Source organism: Heloderma suspectum, chromosome 2 (assembly GCF_057233095.1).
Source record: "Heloderma suspectum isolate Gila_16-S chromosome 2, 16-S_ref, whole genome shotgun sequence".
NCBI lineage: Eukaryota > Metazoa > Chordata > Lepidosauria > Squamata > Helodermatidae > Heloderma > Heloderma suspectum.
In genome coordinates, this window is record NC_139459.1 from 133,632,593 (window position 1) to 133,656,743 (window position 24,151).

The 24,151-nt window shown below is 42.4% G+C and overlaps 1 protein-coding gene across 1 annotated transcript in view; it reads right to left on the reverse strand.

The window, feature by feature from the left end:
* Window positions 1–24,151, reverse strand: part of DNAH6 (dynein axonemal heavy chain 6) — a 246,436-nt gene that overhangs the window by 100,932 nt on the left and 121,353 nt on the right. Inside the window, exons 51-56 of the mRNA XM_084834830.1 lie at window positions 22,700–22,935; window positions 17,947–18,208; window positions 14,537–14,660; window positions 9,006–9,202; window positions 7,614–7,817; window positions 2,801–2,926 (exon numbers count right to left, since the gene is read on the reverse strand). Coding sequence (XP_084690956.1) covers window positions 2,801–2,926; window positions 7,614–7,817; window positions 9,006–9,202; window positions 14,537–14,660; window positions 17,947–18,208; window positions 22,700–22,935 — 1,149 coding nt within the window. The remainder of the gene's footprint in view (window positions 1–2,800; window positions 2,927–7,613; window positions 7,818–9,005; window positions 9,203–14,536; window positions 14,661–17,946; window positions 18,209–22,699; window positions 22,936–24,151) is intronic.

A 24,151-nucleotide genomic window follows, 5' to 3' on the forward strand; every position in this document is an offset into this window, starting at 1 on the left:
GGGAAGTGCCCAGCACAAATCTCACCTCAGCTATGAGCTGACTAGGTAGTCTTCAGCAAGCTGTTTCAGGCTTAGCCCCACTGCAATATGGAGGCAATAATACTGCCTGCCATATAGAGCTGCTGTAAGGCTTATTGAAATGATTATGTGAAGTACTTTGAACAATCAAAATGTTATATATACATCCTAATTATGACTAAGATGTCAACAACCAAGCATATAATGAAGGCTTCAAATGCTCTCTGCTTGGTAGTTTGGTAGAAACAAGGGTTTCAGCAGCCACACCAGAACCCTTTGTAGATTTTCAGATATTAAATAATCACATCAGTGAAAGGCCACTGTTGTAAGCAAAAGTATATAATACATAACACAAAATTTAAAAATCTAAAATGTATCATCTTAAAATCGGATAACCAATCATCACAGATTGCAGAGAAAGGCAAAAATGGTAGGAAATGGCTATAGTTCTTTTTGTTACAATTAATTCTAGTTCTTTAACAATTAGGCCTTGTATTTTGCAAGATATATATATCTCGCAAAATATACATGCAAATATATATATATATATATATATATATGTGTGTGTGTGTGTGTGTGTGGTGTGTGTGTTGTGTGTGTGTATAGAGAGAATTATGTAAAACCACTTTACACACACACACACACGAAATACATTTCATATGATAGAACTTAGATATTTATTTAATGTATTGCTTAGCTGTCTTTCAAAGTAATGAATAACCAGATAATCACAAACCACACTTCTAGACTTTAAAAAAGAACCTGTTTGTTAAAAAAAATTGAATTCCTGGCTGCCAACATTTTTGGTTCCAGTCCTGCACGTGGCAGGATACTTCAGATTTCTAGTTGTCAGCATCAAATTTTTAGGCGCTTTGATGAAAGTTAATTAGGATACTGCCAGCCTTGCTGCCATACTCCAAATCCTGATGGGTGCACTGGTGAGGGTTTCCTCTTGTCCGTTTTTCATCACCTTCAGTCATCTCTCCCCTGCCCTCCCCTTATTTCATCATGATCTGCCACTGCCCCCTTTCCAACCCTCCATTCTCAATCTCCTGTCCTTTTTCTTGAGGCTTCCATTTCCTCAATGATGAGCTTTCTGGTTTCTGTAACTTCTTGCTTTCTTTGTCTTTATCTTCTCTTTGTCCCATTTAAGTCACTGCTCAGGTCACATCCTTTATTCCATCTGAAGTACTGGTCTGTCTGACCTCTCTCTCTCTGACCATAACCTGGTCTCCTTTTAAACCTGCCACTCCACATGATTTGCACTCTATTGATCAATCTTTGTTGCCTTCTGCTCTTTCCTCTCAGCGTCCGTCTTTATGATCTCTTGACTCTATGCTATCTTTTCTTCAGTCCCTCCCTTGACCCTTCTCTATACACTTTGGCACACCTTTCCTGCTCTTCCATTCTCCATTCCTATATCCATGCCTTCTGCAATACACCCAGCACACACAACTATTTGTCAGGCTGCATGCCTCTCTTGCTTCAGCAGATAGCACGGAAATCAAAAGTTCTGGATACTAATTACAGCTCAGAGGCTAACCATTAAAGGTCCAGGGAAATGTTCAGTCCCTGAGCTAGCCCATAAAATGCAGGTCAGGGAAGCTTCTGAGTCTTGGCAACAAAGGAGCTATGCACTCCCTGAGTTTGTCTGATCGGGTTTGGAATATCTGTGACCTGAATGAGATCAAGCTTAGGCACAGTCCCTTTATATACTGTTTCTAAAACTTCTCCCTAGCTCGTGTGAATGTAGTTAGGGATGGTGGTGCAACAAGGGGTCTTACGAGTCAGATGGACTAAGAAGAAGGTTTATGGAGAGCAGAGGCAGAAGCCATTGAAGAATCCAAATGGAATGTAAAGATGAGGTGGGGGCCAGATCTTACAAACAGTAATACACATGGAAGAGGAGAAATCTGCTTCCTGCTGCCTTTAACAATCCAGTTGCCAGCTCCAATTTTTTAGGTGGATGATAGCTACTAGGTTACTGGATTTTTGTATCCCTGCTTGCACATTACAAAGTAGTGTTATCATGGAGTACATTCAAACTTTCCCAATGACAATAAAAATAAAGAACCAACAAAATAATAGTTTCAGAAGTATGGCTTCTAGCTTTAATTTATCAGTCAATGTGTGTAATTTTCAATCACAGTATAAAATCTGCATCTGATTAATCAGTGGAGCTGAAAACAAGCAAGGACTCTAAGACCTAGAGCTCTTCATGGATCTGCTGCTATATAGATTGCACAGAAGTGCTGTCTCCCTCCTCTTTACTTCAGATTTGATGATAAAGAAACATAAAGATGACTTCTCTTTGAAATTTGCTTCTAAAGCTAGTGCGTAGTTTGCATTTTAAAATGAAACTATTATGGCTTTCTTTCAAGTAGTTAGTCAAAGACAGCCAAAACTGACAGTGCTCTGTGGAAATCATTACTAATATTATATTTTAAGGCTGTAACCCTATACCTGGGAGTAAGCCCCATTGAACTCAATGGGTCTTACTTCTGAATAGACAGGTATAGGATGCACTTTAAATGCACTGGATGCACTGTAGATCTATTAAACTGAGCAGCCATGATTCAGTGCCCCTCACTTACATGGGCTTTCCATAATCCTATATGAGAAGAGTGTGCCACAACTTTGCTTCTCATCGAAGGCAACAAGGCAGTGCCTGCACATGCAAGGCTCTGGGCAGGCAATCAGAGCCTGTGGATTATGTCTAACAGCTATATAAAAGGAAAAAGAGATACAAGATTAACATATTTTGACACAAAAAGATCCAAACCTCTTCTAGAAGAACAGGCAAGCCCAGACGAATAGCATTCTCCAGAGTACGCAGGAAACCAGAGTCAGTAAGCTTAATTATCTTTAAACCACTTTTTGTTTCTTTATTTCTTATCCAGCGGTTTGCCTGTGTATTAAATTAAGTTATAATTAAGAATGATGGTGAATGTCAAATCATACTAGATTAATAGATGTTTCAATCAAAAACATTTCCAAAAAAATTCAAATCGTAGAAAAATTCAAACTTTATACTTCTCTCTAATTTTCCCCATCCTTCTAGGAGTGGTGTATCAACACAGAACAATGTTTGTCCTGTTCTGTTTGATATGACAATTACGAATAGGGTGGTTCTGGGGTGGAGCAGTATTTGACTTTTGAAGTCTAGAAAAGTAGCCCATCCTCAAGGCGGGAAAGGCACATTCTCAAACTGAAACCACCTTGTGCAAAACAGTCCTCCAAAAAGTTGCATCTGCGGATGAGTAAGCATCAATGTGATAATGTATAATAAAGATATGTAGAGATTTCCATGTGATTTCACATTAAATTGCTGGAGGGACAAGACCTGTAAACCACTGAGGTTGCGGTTCCCCTTAGGGAATGGGCTGTAACTCTGCTGAGGGGTAAACATCCTGTAGCCCTATATGCCTAGCAAATGCAATTTTCTGTAGCCTACATCCATTGATGGAACTGAAAACCTTCTTCCCCCTCAAGCCCTGTCAGAAGGATAAGAATATAGACTCCATTTCCTGACACCTCTGAGTCCTGCCAGTGTAGAAAATAAGTATCCCCTTTACATCCAGACAATGCCACTCCCTTTCCTTCAGATGTGAAGGATTGGACAGAAGAAAGACAATACAATCTCCCCCAACCTATAGAACAGAGAATTAAGTTTGAGGATAAATGATGGGTCCAGTCTTAGGGCCACCTTGCCCTTGTGGGAGGTGTACAGTTTTGTACTGATGGAGCGTGATTTAGCTCAGAAACCCTACAGGTTGATGTGATCCCTACCAAGATGGCCATCTTAACAGACAGGTAGCCAAATGCCCTATGGACAGACCAGAGAGAACCACATTCAAATCACATGTGGGCAAGCAGTGAATGGTGGGAGGGTTCAGAATGCTTACAACACCTTTAATCATAATGGTTTTTTAGCAGAAGGCATAGACCGTTAAGCTTCTGGAGGTGACCTCCAGCCACTTGCTGCTCCTGGTAGATTCTGTGGCCAACCATATGTCTTGAGCCACTGCAGCATGGAGATGTGCCACCCAACTGAGAAGTCTCATGTCTGATGTGATCAACAGGTGCATTAGTTCCCTAGGAGATGTTCCTGCCATCAGGCAGTCCAGGGCCATCTACTACCTGAGCTTCTGGCAAAGATGTTCTGTCAGGTCAAGCATATATGAATCTTCCATGCAATCTGGGCCTGGTAGGGAAAAAAGCTTGGAGGGGGTGGGGGGGAGGCTGGCACGCAGTGGTCACATCTTGACAGATCACCTGCGGGTCCAATAGTTTTGCTAGCATCATCAGGTCTGCATGACTGATAAAAGTATGAGTATGAAGTTGGTTACTTTCAAGACCTTCTGTATTCACTCTTGTGAAAGGAACACCCTATATGGAATCATTCTTCACTCCCATGTAATGGATCTGCTGGAGTGAGGAGGCTCTTATCTAAGCTAATCACTACCCCATACTACCATTGGCATGTGGGGGTGTGTTGAATGTCCTGAACCCCCCTTGTTGGTAGCTGGGGAATGTGGAGATAGGTTTTGGGCAGGTTCATTAATGCCAGGAAATCTCTGTTGTTGATAGATGCTAGTGTCAATGTTAAGGTTTCCATTCTGAAATGTCCCTGTTTCATCCAATGCATAGAGGCACTATTAAAAAAAATGAAGTAGACCCTGAATCAAAGTTGGTCTCTGTGGACAGTTTTGATTGCTTTGATCAAAACTGTCCACAGATTGTCTTATCCAATCTGAGTAAGGCGTTGGTTTGCAGATAAGACTGTGGCATGCATGCTTCAGAGGGCTCCTTGCCCGAGGCTCCTAATGAACCTACTTTTGTGAAGCCTCTCCTGCTCCATAGCACACCCTTCAGACAGTGTCTCCAATTCCCAATTCCCAATTCCCAATGGTGGACTCTCTCCACTCTATTGCAAAGTGACAAAGACAGCCTCCGATTGTGGTGGAATGGTGAGCTGCCATGGCATCATGCGTAATATGGTCTATATCTGCCTCTGGAGTTGGAGGAACTTTGGTTATTGATTGATCGGTTGAGGTCCCTTGGTCAGTTGCTAAGTGGATTTGTAGTTTCTGATGGTTCTATGACAACTGGAGCTTCTGAAGTCATGAAAGGAATGTGTCTTGGCCAACATTTTCTCTTCCTTCTTCTGTAAGGCATTCTATCTGTCCTTTGTTTTCTCTAAAATGACACCCAGAGATTCTCCAAAGAGCCTGAACCCATGAATGTGTTGTTAGTGAAGTGTGGTTGGGAGTTTGGGTCCACTTCCTAGTAATGAAGCCAGGTATTTCTGTGAATGGAGACAGTACAGACCATGGTTCTCCTTGAAAATTAGATAGGGATAGGATGATCTTGCTGAGTTCATCCTTTCTTTTGGCAGACTCACCTCTCCAGAACCTAAATTACTGGCTCTGAAAAAATGGACATCGGCTGTAGAGGTTCTTAGACCAGCTGAGGAAGCCTCAAAGCTTTTACTGGGACTAACCGTTATGCTTTTGTTGCACTGGTCTCTTGGAAGAACTATGGGGCCACTGAAGGCAGCCACTAATGCATTTATGAAAGGATCTATCGTCAAGTGACAAAGCATAAAATTTTGAGACAACTCCATTGCTTGAGTGTTGTAGCAGGTAATGCCCATTAATTTTTAGTTACCTTGTCAAAGCCTTAGGGAGAGGTATCAACAAAGGTTTGGAATCCCCTTGTGGGAAAACCAACCTTGGTACCTTTCAACTGACTGCTAGAGGAGGCCTTCCCTTCAGTCTGCCCTTCTGTTTGGTCTAAGACCTTTTAAAAGACTTTGGGATGGAGTTTAGGGAACAATTCAGGTGAGCAAGGCACCCTTGTCCCTATTCTTCAGCAGTTTCTTCCTCTGAAAGTTCCCTCTATTCCAGGGAGGAGGGCTTGATCAGATTATTCCAAAAGGGCTTTTGAGTGATCTGAGAGGGCATGTAGATGTATGAATCTCCTGGATAGCCTGCCTTTGTCTTTTGCAGAACAAGTTGGCTGGCTGACAACCTACCTCTGAACAGCTAGAATCTCTAAGGTGTGGGTACAATAATTCTCTACTTGTAAAGGACTTTGCAGAACCCAGGGAGTGGAATCTGTTCCTGCTCCTCCCCCTATTTCTTGACCTGCTGTGGCTCTTAAGACTTTTTGTTTTTGTGTCATTTTGAATCAACTTTGCCCTCTCCTGCAATGTTGGGCCCTCCTCCACATCAGCTTGGCCAAGTTGAAGACCTCCTTAGCAGTAACTCACCTTGCCCAGCCCAGGAAGTTTGCTTGGGCTCATCCCCAACATATCAGGCCTGACAACTCTTCCACAGAAGCACCACCATACTCACTGTACCTTTTTGTGTGAGGGAAGCAAGCTACAGAGGTTGCTGTTGCTGGCCCCCAAAGTACAGGGAGTGTCCTGTTTTCTCCTCCAACATGGTGGCCATGAGAATGGAGGATTTTGTAAGAAGCATCTGATGGGAGCAGCTGACCACATTGCTATGACCAGGTGGGATGCAAGTTCTCTCATCCAGCCCCAAGATGGGAAGGAGAGTATTGTAGCAGCAGGTGAGGCATGTGATGGAGAGTCATTTCAATAGTCACAATAGCAGTGGATTCCCCACCCATGTGTGGGCAGCTACAAGGGCAAGAAAAGGCAAATTGTGTCCTTCGGATCACTGCTTTGGTCAGAACACTGCCAAGGCTTCCTGATCTGCCTATCTGAGATGGGGGAAGGGAGAAGAAAAAAGAAGAGGTTTTCCTGTAAAAGAACCTTTTTGGCAAAAAGCTCTGCCTAGACCCTACTATCTGCTAACCAGGCAGGGTTGACCTGGGAGCTGAAAAGAAGTCCCTCCCCTCTTGCATGATTTCCTGCCAATAGCCCGGATTAATTACCAGAAGTGGTGCTTCTCAAAAGTCAAAGACAGCTCCATCCTGGAATGGCCAGAGAAAAACCACATCATAAAAGAGTGGTATGTGATATCACTGAGTTAGAAAACATGCAGTATGAGAACACTATGGGTGGTTCCAAAGAACTGCAAGTAGAACTCCACTAAAGCCTTCTTGCCTCCTGCTGCAGCTTCTTCTGCCCTCTGAAAAGTCCCTCCTGAGAGTTATGGGACGTTCTGAAAAGGTGTGAACAATGGCATGGGAGTTGCAGCAGGAATGGAGACTCAGCAAAAGTCAGAAGGGAACTGCACAAGGGGCAGTGCCATTCCCCATGCAAAGGCCCTCTTGATCACAGCATACATATGGTACATGGCAATACAATCCTAATTCACCTGCAAACGTAATTGATTAGCAAACTTTAAAAACAGGACTCACAAGTAAGGCTACTATCTATGTAAAGTTATGTTTGGCATAAATTAGTCTGGGTTCCTTGACTTCTGAAGATTAAAAAAAGTGAATGATAGGTGGCAGAGATTATAATTAAACACAGTAATCCTGACTGTATTCCAAAGATATCATATAACACTCATGTTTTCCAAAAATACCAAGTGATATTTGTGACATACTCATATGTCTGCTGTGAATAATTGCTTAAAACAAAACAAGACTAAATATTCTTTGAAGTGAGTACTTACCTGGTCTTGGGGATCAATCATGAGTGGCCAGCGTCGCCCCTGTGTAACTAGAATGCCATTCTCAGTGGAAACATAGTCACGTGGTAATCCATCAGTGTTCCACTGTCTAATTTCATAGGGATCTCCCAAAATATTTATAAGACTGAAGTCAGAACTAATTGGAATGTCTAGATCCTGACATTGTTTGATCCAGCAATCTATTAACTGAGATAAAGGAAAGAAACAAGGAAGGGTTATTTTTGGTTAATCTATCAGCCCCACAACTTAATTTTTATGGGCATCAATAAAGCAAAGGACCAATAATGAAACTGTGAAACCTTACCAACCCTCAGACAACTGGCTGAGCTACAATGACATCGCAGAAAGTTATGAGTCAGAAATATCACAGAAGGCCTAAGGGTAGAAGGATCTGTGCCTTGTTGGTGAGGACAGGCAAAGTGAATAGGATTGGATTTCTGATTCTTCAAGAATATTCTGCTCATCTTTAGGGCTCTGGCTTTTGTAGGGAAAAACCAAGCAGAGTTGCAATTGGGATACCAACCACTTGGAAGAGTACTGCTGGTGGGAAAGTGTGAGCAGAAGTGAGAAGGGTTGAATTAGAATAAGCTGATTAGGAAAATATATGTGTGTGCGCGTGTGTATGTATATCCACTTGTTTTCGTAGGCTTCCACTTTTAGAATTTTAAAATTTCTGCCAAAAAATATTAGTATATCATAAAAACTTTACCTCCTATTAAAAATATCCCCATCTGTAAATAAACATTAACCTTTTTAGCACATAAAGAAAACAGTTACTTGCCCCAGTTCATCAGGTGGAAATACATGTACAAATGGGTACTGTGCATATGTTTCCCGTGGCTGAAAAAAAATCTGAGGAATTGTGGCTGCACATTTAATGCTATCAATCATCTGTCTGGGGTGAGGTAAGAATTCCCCATCTCATCTTTCCCCCATAAAACAGATGATTAGCAGCATTCCAGTCTATATGGCCTGAGCAGGATGCACTCAACACTAACTCCTCAGTCACTCTTTTCAACCTGGGAACTGTTCACACAGCTTCCATTTACACATATTTTTCTTTCTTTTCGATCTAGGCTACTGTTTGTAGATACATCCCATCAGTGGATAACCAGTTCATTAAGCCGCTCTTGACCACTGGCACTGAAGGAGAGGGGGAATCACAATTCGGCAGGAGCAAAGGGCCTATTGTGCAGAGTTGTCCCAGTTCTCCAAACGTAGCAAGATTGTTTTACATTTATTTGGAGGATTGTGTTTGGTCATAGTATGTACAAGTACTTCAATGAAGTACACTATTTTTACAATGAAATAAAACCCAAATACATATGGATAAAAGTCATGGTATAGAGAAGGGGGGGCAGGGTTGTTACTTACCAATTGTCTATAATGTGCTGTAAAAGCTCCATAATAGGCTACACAAGCCGCAGCTATGAATACATTTCCAGTGATATTTGAAATCTCTGCCTCAAAATTCAAAATACTCTCTTCCCACCGGACCTGTTCGTCTCCTAATGCAGCTGTAAGCTTTCCGGCTCGATTAAGACGAGCTTGAGTCAGTGCCATGGTCCTTGCTAAATAGTGATAAAATTACCAGGCCATGGTTACTATTTATTTTAAAACATTTTTTTTTTTTTGCTAACCATTCTTCTGCCTTTCTTAGCTAATAAAGGATTGCATGACCAGAGCTAGAAATCAGTCAAAGAAAAGCTTTCATAGCACATTCCATAGCACATAGCACTTTTTTAAGTGGAATAATCCAAAGAAAACCAGACTATGGCAAGCAAATTCCTTGCTGACAACTTCCCACCTAGCTTCTTACAATGCTCTCCTGTCCTTGGGTTTCTGTCTTCACCTGCAAACTGAAATATGTTGCTCAAGTCTGAGCTTCCTCAATGATATGATAGCACTCCAGAGATAGAAAGACTAAAAAGAAAACCCCTCTAAGCTACATTCTACCACTACATTCAGAGTTCAGCTTCTTCCTAATTTGTCCTCAGAAGCTTCAATCCACAAAGCATTTGTGAAAATGGTGCCCCAAGGGAAGAGATGCTTGGATAACAGCTCCTTAGATTTTCTATGACTCTTTTGTATGTTCCATATTGTTACATAACAAGATATCTCTTCTTGCATATTGATATTTTGCTGTTACGTTTTATGTAAAAATCCTCAATAAAAAGATTTAACAACAACAACAACAACAACAACAACGACCTGAGTAAACTGATTGAGGGTAAATAGTCTAAAGAGAATGCTAGACATTATGCATGTAAGCAAGTTTCGAGTTACAAGCATCTCAGATGTATAAACAAGTCTAAATTCTTAATGTGTTCGTAGATCTGAGAAAGTCTACAAGCCTAGTTGCTCATAATACTAGTAGGCATTCTTGCCAATGAAGGCATAAGGCAGAAGTTTAGCTCTCATTTGCCCCTATTTTCTTTTTTCTACTTGCAATCCAGAAAATGATAGAATGATCTCAATTCGAATTCAGGGTAAGCCATTTAACATCACAGTGATCCAAATATACGCCCCAACCACAGATGCTGAAGAAGCAGAAGTAGATCAGTTCTATGAGGATCTGCAGCACCTACTGGATAATACGCCAAAAAGAGATGTTATTTTCATTACAGGAGACTGGAATGCTAAGGTGGGTAGTCAAACGACACCTGGAATTACAGGCAAGCATGGTCTGGGAGAACAAAATGAAGCGGGACATAGGCTGATAGAATTTTGCCAAGACAACTCACTGTGCATAACAAACACTCTCTTCCAACAACCTAAGAGATGACTTTATACATGGACTTCACCAGACGGTCGACACCGAAATCAGATTGACTACATCCTTTGTAGCCAAAGGTGGCGGACATCTATGCAGTTGGTAAAAACAAGACCTGGAGCTGACTGTAGTTCAGATCACAAACTTCTTATTGCACAATTTAGAATCAGACTAAAGAGAATAGGGAAGACCCACAGATCAGTTAGATATGAGCTCACTAATATTCCTCATGAATATGCAGTGGAGGTGAAGAATAGATTTAAGGGACTAGATTTAGTAGATAGGGTCCCGGAAGAACTATGGACAGAAGTTCGCAGCATTATTCAGGAGTCGGCAACAAAAAACGTCCCAAAGAAAATGAAAACCAAGAAGGCAAGATGGCTGTCTGCTGAGACACTGGAAGCAGCCCAAGAAAGAAGGAAAGCAAAAGGCAACCGTGATAGGGGGAGATATGCCCAATTAAATGCAAAATTCCAGCGGTTGGCCAGAAGAGATAAGGAATTATTTTTAAACAAGCAATGCGCGGAAGCAGAAGAAGATAATAGAATAGGAAGGACAAGAGACCTCTTCCAGAAAATTAGAAACATCGGAGGTAAATTCCAGGCAAAAATGGGTATGATCAAAAACAAAGATGGCAGAGACCTAACAGAAGCAGAAGAGAGCAAGAAAAGGTGGCAAGAATATATGGAAGATCTGTATGGTAAGGATAATAATATCGGGGATAGATTTGATGGTGTGGTCAGTGAGTTAGAGCCAGACATCCTGAAGAGTGAGGTTGAATGGGCCTTAAGAAGCATTGGTAATAACAAGGCAACAGGAGATGACGGTATCCTAGATAAACTGTTTAAAATCTTGCAAGATGATGCTGTCAAGGTGATGCATGCCATATGCCAGCAAATTTGGAAAACACAAGAATGGCCAGCAGATTGGAAAAAATCAACTTGTATCCCCATACCAAAAAAAGGAAACACTAAAGAATGTTCAAACTATTGAACAGTGGCACTTATTTCACATGCCAATAAGGTAATGCTCACGATCTTGCAAGGTAGACTCCAGCAATTCATGGAACGAGAATTGCCAGATGTACAAGCTGGGTTTAGAAAAGGCAGAGGGACTATTGACCAAATTGCCAATATCTGCTGGATAATGGAGAAAGACAGGGAGTTTCAGAAAAACATCTACACTCAGGGCCAGAAATATTGGAGCAAGGATACCTGTTTTGGCAGTTGGCCTCTGTACACCACCACATTGAAGTTGAAAGGAAATACACCCAGATGGGAGCGAAGTCAGGACTTTCAGCTGTAATTCATGGGGTTTGACACAAGTGGGGCACTAACCATTCAGGAAGAACAGCCAGTGGCATACACACACCCCCATCGTTGGTGGCTCATAAGTAATGGAACAAACCAACATCATTTCAAACTTAAGGATTGCCTTTAATACCTGGATGAAAATCCTTTGCAGTCAATGACTGCCTGAAGTCTGGAACCCATGGACATGACCAAATGCTGAGTTTCCTCCCTCGAGATGCTTTGCCAGGCCTTTACTGCAGCTGCCTTCAGCTGCTGCTTGTTTGTGGGTCTTTCTGCCTTCAGTCTTTTCTTCAGGAAGTGAAAAGTATGCTCTATTGGGTTGAGATCAGATGACTGACTTGGCCATTGAAGAACATCCCACTTCTTTGCCTTGAGAAACTCTGGGGTAGCTTTTGCTGTATGTTTTGGGTCATTATCCATCTGCAATATGAAGCGGTATCCTATGAGTTCAGCAGCATTCGGCTGAATCTGCGCAGGAAGTATAGCCCTATACACTTCAGAATTCATCCTGCTGCTTTTATCAGCAGTCAGGTCATCAATAAACACCAGTGACCCAGTTCCACTGGCAGCCATACATGCCCATGCCATAACACTGCCTCCACCAAGTTTGACATATGATGTGGTATGCTTTGGATCATGAGCTGTTCCTTTCCTTCACCATACTTTTCTCTTCCCATCAATCTGGTACAAGTTAATCTTGGTCTCATCAGTCCAAAGAATCTTATTCCAGAACTGGGCAGGCTTTTTTAGGTGTTTGCTGGCAAAGGCTAATCAGGCCTTTTGGTTCTTGAGCATTACCAGTGGTTTGCACCTTATTGTGAAGCCTCTGTATTTACATTCATAAAGCTGTCTCTTGTCTGTAGATGTTGACAATGACATGCCTACCTCCACAAGAGCGTTCTTGACCTAGCTAGATGTTGTGAAAGGTTTCCTCTTCACCATGAGCAGAATTCTGCGGTTATCCACTTTAGTTGTCTTCCGTGGTCTTCCAGGCCTTTTGCTGTTGCTGAGCTTGCCAGTTAATTCCTTCTTTTTCAGGATGTTCCAAAGTGTTGTATTGGCCACTCCCAATGTTTTTGCTATCTCTCTGATGGGTTTATGTTGTCTCCTCAGCCTAATGATGGCCTCCTTCACTCACATGGACACCTCTTTGGACCTCATGTTGGGAGTCCCAGTGAACAGCTACCAAATCCAAATGTAACACTCAGAACCACCTCCAGGCCTTTTCTCTGCTTGATTAGTCATGGGGTACCCAGGAAATAAGCCACAGCTGGCCATGCAGCTGCTTGTCAGCCATTCTTTCCATTACTTATGAGCCACCAACGATGGGTGTGCGTGTATGCCACTGGCTGTACTTCCTGAATGGTTAGTGCCCCACTTTTGTCAAACCCCTTGAATTACAGCTGAATGTCCTGACTTGGCTCCCATCTGGGTGTGTTTCCTTTCAACTTCAATGTGGTGGTGTACAGAGGCCAACTGCCTAAACAGTTATCGTTGCTCCAATATTTCTGACCCTGACTGTATTTCTGTTTTATTGACTATTCTAAAGCCTTTGACTGTGTGGATCATAACAAATTGTGGCAAGATCTTGGTGGTACGGGGATACCAAATCATCTTGCCTGCCTCCTGAGGAATCTGTATAACGACCAAGTAGCAACGGTAAGAACAGACCACAGAACAACGGACTGGTTTAAGATTGGGAAAGGAGTACGGCAGGGTTGTATACTCTCACCCTACCTATTCAACCTGTATGCAGAACACATCATGTGACGTGCTGGGCTTGATGAAGCCAAGGCTGGAGTTAAAATCGCTGGAAGAAACATTAACAATCTCAGATATGCAGATGATACCACTTTGATGGCTGAAAGCGAGGAGGAGCTGAGGAGACTTATGACGAAGGTGAAAGAAGAAAGTACAAAAGCTGGGCTGCGGTTAAACCTCAAAAAAACCAAGATTATGGCAACCAGCTTAATTGATAACTGGCAAATAGAGGGAGAAAACGTGGAGGCAGTGACAGACTTTGTCTTTCTAGGCACAAAGATTACTGCAGACACTGACTGCAGCCAGGAAATCAGAAGACGTTTACTTCTTGGGAGGAGAGCAATGACAAATCTTGATAAAATAGTTAAGAGCAGAGACATCACACTGACAACAAAGGTCCGCATAGTTCAAGCAATGGTATTCCCCGTAGTAACCTATGGCTGCGAGAGATGGACCATAAGGAAGGCTGAGCGAAGGAAGATAGATGCTTTTGAACTGTGGTGCTGGAGGAAAATTCTGAGAGTGCCTTGGACTGCAAGAAGATCAAACCAGTCCATACTCCAGGAAATAAAGCCAGACAGCTCACTTGAGGGAATGATATTAAAGGCAAAACTGAAGTATGTTGGCCACATAATGAGAAGACAGGATACCCTGGAGAAGATGCTGATGCTAGGGGAAGTGGAAGACAAAAGGAAGAGGGGCCGACCAAGGGCAAGATGGATGGATGGTATTCTGGAGGTGACAGACTCGACCTTGGGGGATCTGTGGGTGGCAACGGCTGACAGGAAGCTCTGGCGTGGGCTGGTCCATGAAGTAACGAAGAGTCGGAAGTGACTGAACGAATAAACAACAATGTGATAAAATCAAGATAACAAAAGGGCTCTACTACAACTCTAGTCTACTACCATATGCAGGGCTCCAAGAAATTACTGGGCATCCTTTATTAGTACTATTGACTCCATGAGAGCTTTGGGATTTAATTAGCCCCATACAGTTAAAATATTGCTCTGGAACATTATTTTAAAATTATTCTTGTAATCTGTAAAACAGCCACTTACCAAGGCTCTCTTTTTCATCCACACTTTTTTCATATTGGTCTTGTAATTCCTGTATTTGCTCTTCTACCTGTCTCAATTTTTTCTGCTTATCTCGAAGGGTAGCCAAAGTCGCATCAAGCTCTGCCTATCAGTATTATAAATTGATGTTTATCACTGCTGTGCCAAATGCTGTCTTATTTATTCATTTACACAATTGTTCTGTGAGAGAAGTTCCTCATATCACACAAGAGAAATGACAAGTGATACTTTATTTAAGATGATTTTAGGCTGCCTTTCAGGACAGAGTCCTCAATTTCCTCAGAACCAGTCAGTAGCTTCTATAATTGAATTAGCCTCGGATATCTATATCCAACTTTCTAACTCTTAGACTACATTGATACATTTCATGTAACAATAAATATATTATTTATTTATTTACAATATTTGTATACCACTCCATGTTCAAAAATCTTGGAGTGATGAACAGCAGACAGGATAAAAAGAATAAAAACACCATGTTAAAATAATAATTTATATTTTTTAAAGAACAGAGTTCTGACGAACCAAGTTTTGATAAACTGCGGCTGGTCACTCAAGGAAGGCCTTTCAAAATAATGATCTCTTCAGGAGACATCAGAAGCAATACAACACTGGTGCCTGCCTGACCTCCAATGCCAGGGAATTCCATAGGAAGGGGACCACTACACTAAAGGCTCTTTTCCTGGTGGACTCCAATCAGACCATGGGTCCCTGTGGAACCACCAGGAACAAGCCCTCTGATGACCTCAGTGACCGGGTGGCAGGTTGGTAAGGGAGAAGGCGTTCTTTCAGGTATCCTGGTCCCAGTTGTTTAGGGCTTTGTATGCTAATACCAAACCTTAAACCTGGCCTGGTAGCAAATAGGTAGCCAGTGCAGTTCCCTCAGTAAAGGAGTTGCATGCTAAAAAGGGGCAGCTCCTGACAACAGCCGAGCTTCTGGAGCAGCCTTAAGGACAACCCCATTTAGAGCATATTGTAGTAATCCAGTCTTGAGGTTACTAATGCCTGTACCACTGTGGCCAAGCTAACCCTGTCCAGGAGGGGCCACAGATGGCAAACCAGCCGAAGCAGGTAAAAGGAACTCCGAGCCACAGCGGCCAATTGGACTTCCAGTGACAGTGATGGATCTAGGAGTTCCCCCAGATTACAAACCTGATCTTCCAGAGGGAGTGCAACCCCATGAAGAACAGCCAATGAGCCTATCTCCTGGACCTGGGAATCGCTCACCCACAGGTCTTCCATCTTGCAATAGTACTATATACATACTATTATTGCAAAATACCCCCCTCCCTTTGCAGACAGCAAAAATGAGAGAGCCATAACAGCAATTTTCCAAGAGGGGACAGTGAGAATTTTCAAAAGGTTCATGGAAGAGGAGGGTTGCCACTGCCAACAGCAGTGGGGGCTCCTCCTCCTCTCCTCCCCATTTTTAACTTTATTTTCATTGCTGCCAGTAGAAGCTGTACAGCTCCTCTTGGTGTATGATTGCTGGCAACTACCATCTTAGGCCCCATCTACACGGGGAAATTACTCTGGTTCTACTGCACCCCACAGGCATTGACGGCACATGACATTCCTTCTCTTACGCAGCAACTGTAGGTTTCCTTGCGAAAAAACCTGCATTTTTGCGAAGTTGTTTTGTGACAGATTTTCCTTTTGCGCCAGTTTCAGTGCGATTTGGGAGTCTGTGTAACCTCAACTAGCGATACTGGCTTCGGCTGGCTGAGGGAAGCAGTGCTGACAGGAGGAAGAGAAAGTTGTGTCATGAGCGCTTTTCTGGAGGTGCGAACCAGCGAACGATTGTACTTTGTTTTCCTGAATCTTAACAGCCCACTAAACGTGTCTCCTCCGATGTAGTTCCCATTGACTTCCACTGCACTTAAGAGCAAGGTGCAGAGAGAAGGGGTAGGAAGCCAATAGTATTAAAACTTGCTTTTCCAGAGATGTGCATCTGCGAATGATTGTGCTTTGTTTTCCCTAAAGGAACCCCACGCCCACTGCCTTTTACGTGCGAGAAGAACTTCTGCATGGTGGGGTGGGATGGGGCTGGGCTGCTGAATCCTCCTCTTCCTTCCAAGGAAGGGCCTCCATGGGGCCTGGAGCCTATCATTTTGCATCTGCCCTTTGAGGAGTGCACCTTCGCATAACTGCTGAGTGTGCTGCTTAGAGCCGCTGGGAGAAGTGAAATTCTAAATAAACAAAGAAACGTATGTGATACTCCAAACTTTCTCCACCCCCCCCCCCAATTGATGCCAAGAGACTCCACTGACATATGCCTTGAAAACAGCCCGCTGCTCTGGCTGCTGCTTTAATTGGCTGCCTGTGCCTTGGAAGGAGCAAATCTGTTTCATGAAAATGAGATTTTAAACAGAATTGCATTGGAAAGCATCTCTGTATAGATGGGGCCTTGGTCCTAAATGCCACTGGAATGATGCTATATTATGGCATAGTGTTGTTCCAGACTGGAGAGGGTGGAGGATGATGGCTTAAGGTTGTGGAGTGGAGTTCCCCTGGTGCCACAGGCAATGGCAAAAATGAAGCTAAAAAGTACCAAACCCCCCACCGCTGCCAGCAACAATAAGCTGTCCCCCACAATTAACCTTTTGCAAAATTTCAATGCCCCCTGAAGTCATCCCCAGTTTTGGCACACAGAAGTGCTGCTCTGATGAGAATTGCACCACAGAAGTTGTCTTTAGAATCAGCCCTGCTGGGCGGGAGGAAAAACAGAGCAGAAAAAAAGGAGAGTGCATGTAGACGCATCTGTCAGTCTACTCAACAGCCATGGTTCATGCATGTATGCACACACACAGTCCTGACCCTGGCAGCCTGATCCAGGGAAGAAGGCCTGACCAGAAAAGGGGACTGGACTTGTTTGTTGCAGTGGCAGTGCTCTTCCTCTGCTCCCTAAAGTGCTGAAATTTTCTTCAACACAGTCAGCGTCGGTCAGCTATAGCACCTGAAGAGCCACCAAATTCTTTTCCTCCCTGACCCATGAAGACAGTGTCCCCGTGCCAGGATATGTAGGGTGGGGATGGAAAAGAGAAGGAGAAAAAACAAAACAAAACTGCAAGTTTAATCAGGTGAGCTCTGAAGATCCATCCAAACTCTGCTTCTATAACTTGGGAGAGGACTAGTTTTGGCGTTGGGCGCACCCTCTTTGAATGGAGGAGTCAATCTGTAGGCTGACCTTGCCTCCTGCTAGGTGGGAGGGACAATCCTGGAAGATAGGGATTATACCCTGCCTATAGCACAGAAACTAATTGTTCTCATTAGCAAAGTAGTTTGCTCCAGATAAGACTGAGAAAAAAGGCAAAATGTGCCAAACGAAAGACATTAGTTTTTTCCATTCAATGATTAGACAATATACAGAGGATCACTGAAAAGACAAGCACCTGTGCAGCATTTAACTTCTGCCTTTTGGGCTCCACAACCTTGATGACTCGAGAGTATAAATCCATCGCTCTCACCCACATACACATAGACTTGCATGCCTTTGACACTTTCTCCACTTTTTCTGGCACAAAATCGGGGTTGTTTATATATTTCTGAAGCTTAAGCAGTATTTGGCCCTTTATATTTTCTTTATCATATTCTAAAAGCTTTTTCAGGAAAGTGGAGTCTCCAAGAAGCTGTTTTGCTGTTGCCCAGTCAGGCCTGAAATATTAAAAGAAGTGGTGGAATTTAGAAATATCTACCCCAGAGAATATATTAACTAATATAGTTTCATACATTTTTGAAGTTTCTATGCCTTATACCAATGATAGGATGAAATCTGTATTTGGACCAACAGGCAGTTACATTACTATAGCACATATAATTAATTTCAGCATGGAGAAAATAAACTTTAAAACTATGATATAGGGCTAGGAAGAAGATAGGGAATAGTTTACCAAGGAAACAGAATGATGCCTCACAGTTCAGTGAATGTTTTGTGATAATGTGAATTGAACTTCAAGTGGTACTTCTATGGACTTCATGTAAGCTATAGAGACATTTCCACAACAAGCTGCCAAAGCTGCTCTTCCTCCAGAAGGCTGAGCCCTCTAGGTTGCTAGTATTGAAATTCTAGCCAAACCGCAACAGATATAAATATATAATTTTGTTTTCTTGAGGCAGTTTAAACAAAATAGTTTGACCTTTGTTTTTCTCTTAATAACACAAGATTACCTTTATGGTTTGGTCTTTCAAAGTTACAAATGGGAAGCATTTTCTCATCCAAATTCTTGGAAGGTCATAAAAATAAATGTGTACTTCCCCTGGTTTGGGGCCAGGGGAAGTACACATGGCCATCTGGAGAACTCCGGATGACCAGATTAGAACCCCAGAAGGCCCTGATTTGGCCCAGGGGCTGGAGGTTCCCCATCTCTTTCCTAGGTCAACTTATGATTTATTACATGTATTTATTTATTTATTACATTTATATCCCACCTTTCTTCCATCATGAAAGTCAAGGTAGGCTACATGTGGTTCCCAGGGAGTCACCACTCCAAGCACTGACCAGACCCAAATCTGCTTAGCTTCAGCAAGGTGGCTGCCTCATGTGCCTTCAGACTATGCCCTGATGCTGGCACAATACTGAAAAACTCCTGGTGGAGTAAACTTCCCAAGTAGTTTTTGACAGCGTAATGTCTCATAATACTAAAAAGGGCATTCTAAAAATCCTGAAATTAGTGTTTCCTCTGTAAATGTATTTTAAATTAGATAATTAAAAATGTTATTTTAATGTTATTTATAAAAAATCCAAGAAAGTCATACTCCGGAAAACTTTGAAAAGGTAAAAAACTGGGCATTGCTTGTTTAGCTTTGAAAACCGGACTACTTGTACTTTCTGATACTATACCAATATTCCCTGTGCCTTTCATTTGTTGTTCAGTTGTTCAGTCATGTCCAGCTCTTCGTGAGTTGACCGTTCCCATGGACCATAGCACGCCAGGCCTTCCTGTCCTCCGTTCTCTCCCGGAGTGTGCTCAAGTTCATATTCATTGCATCGGTGATGCTATCTAGCCATCTCATCCTCTGCTGTCCCCTTCTCCTTTTGCCTTCAATCCTTCCCATCTTCAAGGTCTTTTCCAGGGAGTTTTCTCTTCTCATTAGGTGGCCAAAATATTTGAGCTTCAGCTTCAGTATCTGTCCTTCCAATGAGCAGTCAGGGTTGATTTCCTTTAGGATTGACTGATTTGACCTCCTTGCAGTCCAGGGGACTCGTAAGAGTCTTCTCCAGCACCATAGTTCAATATACAGCCTTGTCGTACTCCTTTCCCAATTTTGAACCAATCGGTTGTTCCATGTCCGGTTCTTACTTTTGCTTCTTGACCCTTGTACAGGTTTCTCAGGAGACAGGTAAGATGGTCTGGTACTCCCATCTCTTTCAGAATTTGCCACAGTTTGTTGTGATCCACACAATCAAAGGCTTTAGCGTAGTCAATGAAGCAGAAAGAGACGTTTTTCTGGAATTCTCTTGCTTTCTCCATGATCCAGCGAATGTTGGCGATTTGATCTCTAGTTCCTCTGCCTCTTCGAAACCCCGCTTGTACTTCCAGTAGTTCTCGGTTCACATGCTGCTGAAGCCTAGCTTGTAGGATTTTGAGCATCACCTTGCTGGCATGTGAAATGAGCACAACTGTGTGGTAGTTTGAAAACTCTTTGGCATTGCCCATTTTTGGAATTGGAATGTAGACTGACCTTTTCCAGTCTTGTGGCCACTGTTGAGTGTTTCAAATTTGTTGGCATATTGAGTGCAGCACTTTAACAGCATCATCTTTTAGGATTTTAGATAGCTCAGCTGGAATACTGTCATCTCCACTAGCTTTGTTGTTAGTAATGCTTCCTAAGGCCCACTTTACTTCACTCTCGAGGATGTCTGGCTCAAGTTCAGTGACCGCACTATCATGGCTATCAGGGACATTAAGAACTTTCCTGTATAGTTCTTCTGTGTATTCTTGCCACCTCTTCTTAATCTCATCTGCTTCTGTGAGGTCCCTGCCTTCTTTGTCCTTTATCATGCCTGTCTTTCAACAAAACGTTCCCTTGAGATCTCCGATTTTCTTTCTTAAGAAGATCTCTAGTCTTTCCCATTCTATTGTTTTCCTCGATTTCTTTGCATTGTTCATTTAAGAAGGCCTTCTTGTCTCTCCTTGCTATACTCTGGAAATCTGCATTCAGTTGGGTATATCTTCCCCTTTCTCCCTTGCTTTTCGCTTTCCTTCTTTCTTCAGCTACTTGTAAAACCTCATCAGACAGCCACTTTGCTTTCTTGCATTTCTTTTTCTTTGGGATGGATTTCGTTGCTGCCTCCTGAACAATGTTACAGACCACCGTCCATAGTTCCTCAGGCGTGCTGTCTGTCAGGTCTAATCCCTTAAACCTATTCCTCACCTCCACTGTATATTCATCAGGGATATGATTTAGGTCATACCTGAATGGTTTAGTGGTTTTCCCTACGTTCTTCAATTTAAGCTGAAATTTTGCAATAAGAAGCTCATGATCTTAGCCACAGTCAGCTCCAGGTCTTGTTTTTACTGACTGTATAGAGCTTCTCCATCTTTGGCTGCAAAGTACACAATCAATCTGATTTCGATATTGACCATCTGGTGATATCCATGTGTAGAGTCGCCTCTTGTGCTGTTGGAAAAGAGCGTTTGCTATGATCAGCATGTTCTCTTGGCAAAACTCTCTTAGCCTTTGTCCTGCTTCTTTTTGTACACCAAGGCCATGCTTGCCTGTTATCCCGGTGATTTCTTGACTTCCTGCTTTAGCATTCCAATCCCCTATAATGAAGAGGACATCTTGTTTTGGTGTTAGTTCTAGAAGTTGTTGTAGGTCTTCATAGAACCGATCAACCTCAGCTTCTTTGGCCTCAGTGGTTGGGGCATAGACTTGAATTACTGTGGTGTTGAATGATTTGCCTTGGATTCGTACTGAGATCATTCTATCATATTTGAGATTGTACCCCAGTACTGCTTTTCCCACCCTTTTGCTGACTATGAGTGCTACTCTATTTCTTCTAAGGGATTCTTGCCCACAGTAGTAGATATGATGGTCACCTGAATTAAATTCGCCCATGCCTGTCCATTTTAGTTCGCTGATTCCCAAGATGTCAATGTTCAATCTTGCCATCTCATGTTTGACCACCTCCAGCTTACCTTGATTCATTGATCTGACATTCCAGGTTCCTAAACAATATTGTTCTTTACAGCATTGAATTTTCTTTTCACCACCAGACACATCCACCGCTGAGTGTCCTTTCGGCTTCGGCCCAGCCGCTTCACTCTTTCTGGTGCTACTTGGAAGTACCCTCTGCTCTTCCCCAGGAGTATATTGGACACCTTCCAACCTGAGGGGCTCATCTTCCGGCATCATCTCTTTTAGCCTTGTGATACGTTCCATGGGGTTTTCTTGGCAAGAATACTGGAGTGGGTTGCCATTTCCTTCTCCAGGGGACCACATTTTGTCAGAACTCTCCGCCATGACCTGTCTGTCTTGGGTGACCCTGCTTTCTGATAAATGTACTTGATTTAATGCAACGTTAGATTCCTTTTGGGATATTTGTTAGTCACTGACTTTGCCTGAAGCATATCATATCATCATTAAGTAATAGTTAGCTCATTTAAAAGAAAATGTGAGAATTTGGCTTCAGTATATCTAAAGAGATGTGTAGGTTTCTGATTATTCCCGCACATCAAAACCACAATTATAGTTTATCATGCCCAATTACATTTAAGTTCTTAATTTTTATTTTATTTCCCCCCTGTTATTTCGTATCATAATACATAGATACACAACTCAGCTTCTTAATATTTGGAAGAATTTCTGAAACTAATGCCAGAACTAGAAGCTATGGAAGATGTGTGGCTGTTGCTGAAACTGCAGTCCCAAGTCGTCTTCTTCTCTCTCACCTGTAATATATAGGCATACAAAAGGCATAATGTCATACCACCATGTTCTGGGTTTTCCCATCCTAGATCCACTTCATTGTCTGCCTCCTATAATGGTGGAGATATTTGTAACACAATGACATCACATCATGTGATACTGAAGAGAGGGGGAAATTACTGAAAATTGCTACAGGAAATGGGTGTCACATGAAATCACAGCTGAAGCTAAAAATCTATGCTGAAGTTCAAGCATATGACATGGTTAACTTACTTTGCATTTAAAAGAATACAGATAGCTTCCATCACTGTCATGACAAGGTCAGGTGGTTTAGTGAAAACTCTGATTTCAGAAATATCTGCTTTATCTAAAGAATCAAGTGCTTTGTTGGCAGCTTCTAAAGCTGGAAGGGCCTCATCCAAATCACGCTGAGCATCATCAGCTATTGCCTGAGTGTCCTCTGCTTTTACTTTTGCAATAGCTTCATCTTCCTGAACAACACGCCGAACCTGGAAAAAAATAATTGGCCAATACATATTTTTGTAAAAGCTTTATGGTTTAAACTTTTCTCTTTAATATTCTTCTTTATATTTGTTATATCTCTTGTTCAAAATATAAGGAAACAGAATAGAAACATGCAGTAGTCTCATCTGGTTACATGGGCTTGGTTGTATGAGGTTGGATCTAGAGTTTTAGTTCCACTCAGAATGCTCCAGCTTGGGGGGGGGAGAAGGCAGTTTTCAATTATTCCTCTGCCCCTGCAGCTCCTAACACCACCTCTCTCGCTGCCCTCCAGTTGGAGGATTTTCGGGGGACATAGGAGTCTGCAGGGGGAGAGGCAAAACCAGTGAAGATCACCTCCTCCTCTGTTCAGCCACTGAAAAAGTCCTCCCATTGAAAGAAGGAGCCCTTCATGTATGAAAGGCTTATGTTGGATCTAAACTGTTGTATGCAGTGAGACTGTAAAATATGATGCAATTTTTTTTTCAAAAGATGCCAATGAAGGTGACAAATGTGCAGAGATAAGGCTGTCCTTGAGATTTTCCTGCCCTAGAACAACCCTAGCAGCACTACTCCCATTATTTTGTAGAAATCTAATCCATCAGATGTGCATCAGAGAAGGCAAAGGGAAATAGCTCCGGCTGCAATCCTAAACTCACCTATTAGGCAGTAAGCTACATTGAACTCCACGAGGCTTACTTCTGAATTAACATGCTTAACATTGTGCTATCAGTGGCAGAGCAAATCTTTTTCATGCAGAAGGTCCCAGGTTCAATCTCTGGCCTTTTCAGTAAAATGAGAATGAGAAGAAGCTCTGCTGGTACTAAGCTATATGGAGCAATGGTCTAACAGTATAAAGCAGCTGTGTATATTCAATGTATCAATAAGATTCTCACAGCAATTTTAAGTCATAAGAAAATAACAGCATAAATTAAGTCAAAATTCTATTAGGCATTACAACCCCATTTCTTCTGAGTGTGCCCCCCCCCCCATACACACATTTGACTGTTTCTCACTATATGACAGACTAATTAATGTTTGCTGCTGCTACCAGGAATTGTTCAGCAGTAAAATGCTGTCTGGAACACTCAGAATGATAGGAGGGCAATAGTTAGGGCACAATCCTATGCATGTTTAGACAGAAATAAGTTCTACAACTCTCAGCATTCCCCAGCCAGCACTGCTGGGATTGTAGGGCATTTTTCTGCCTAAAAATGCATAGGA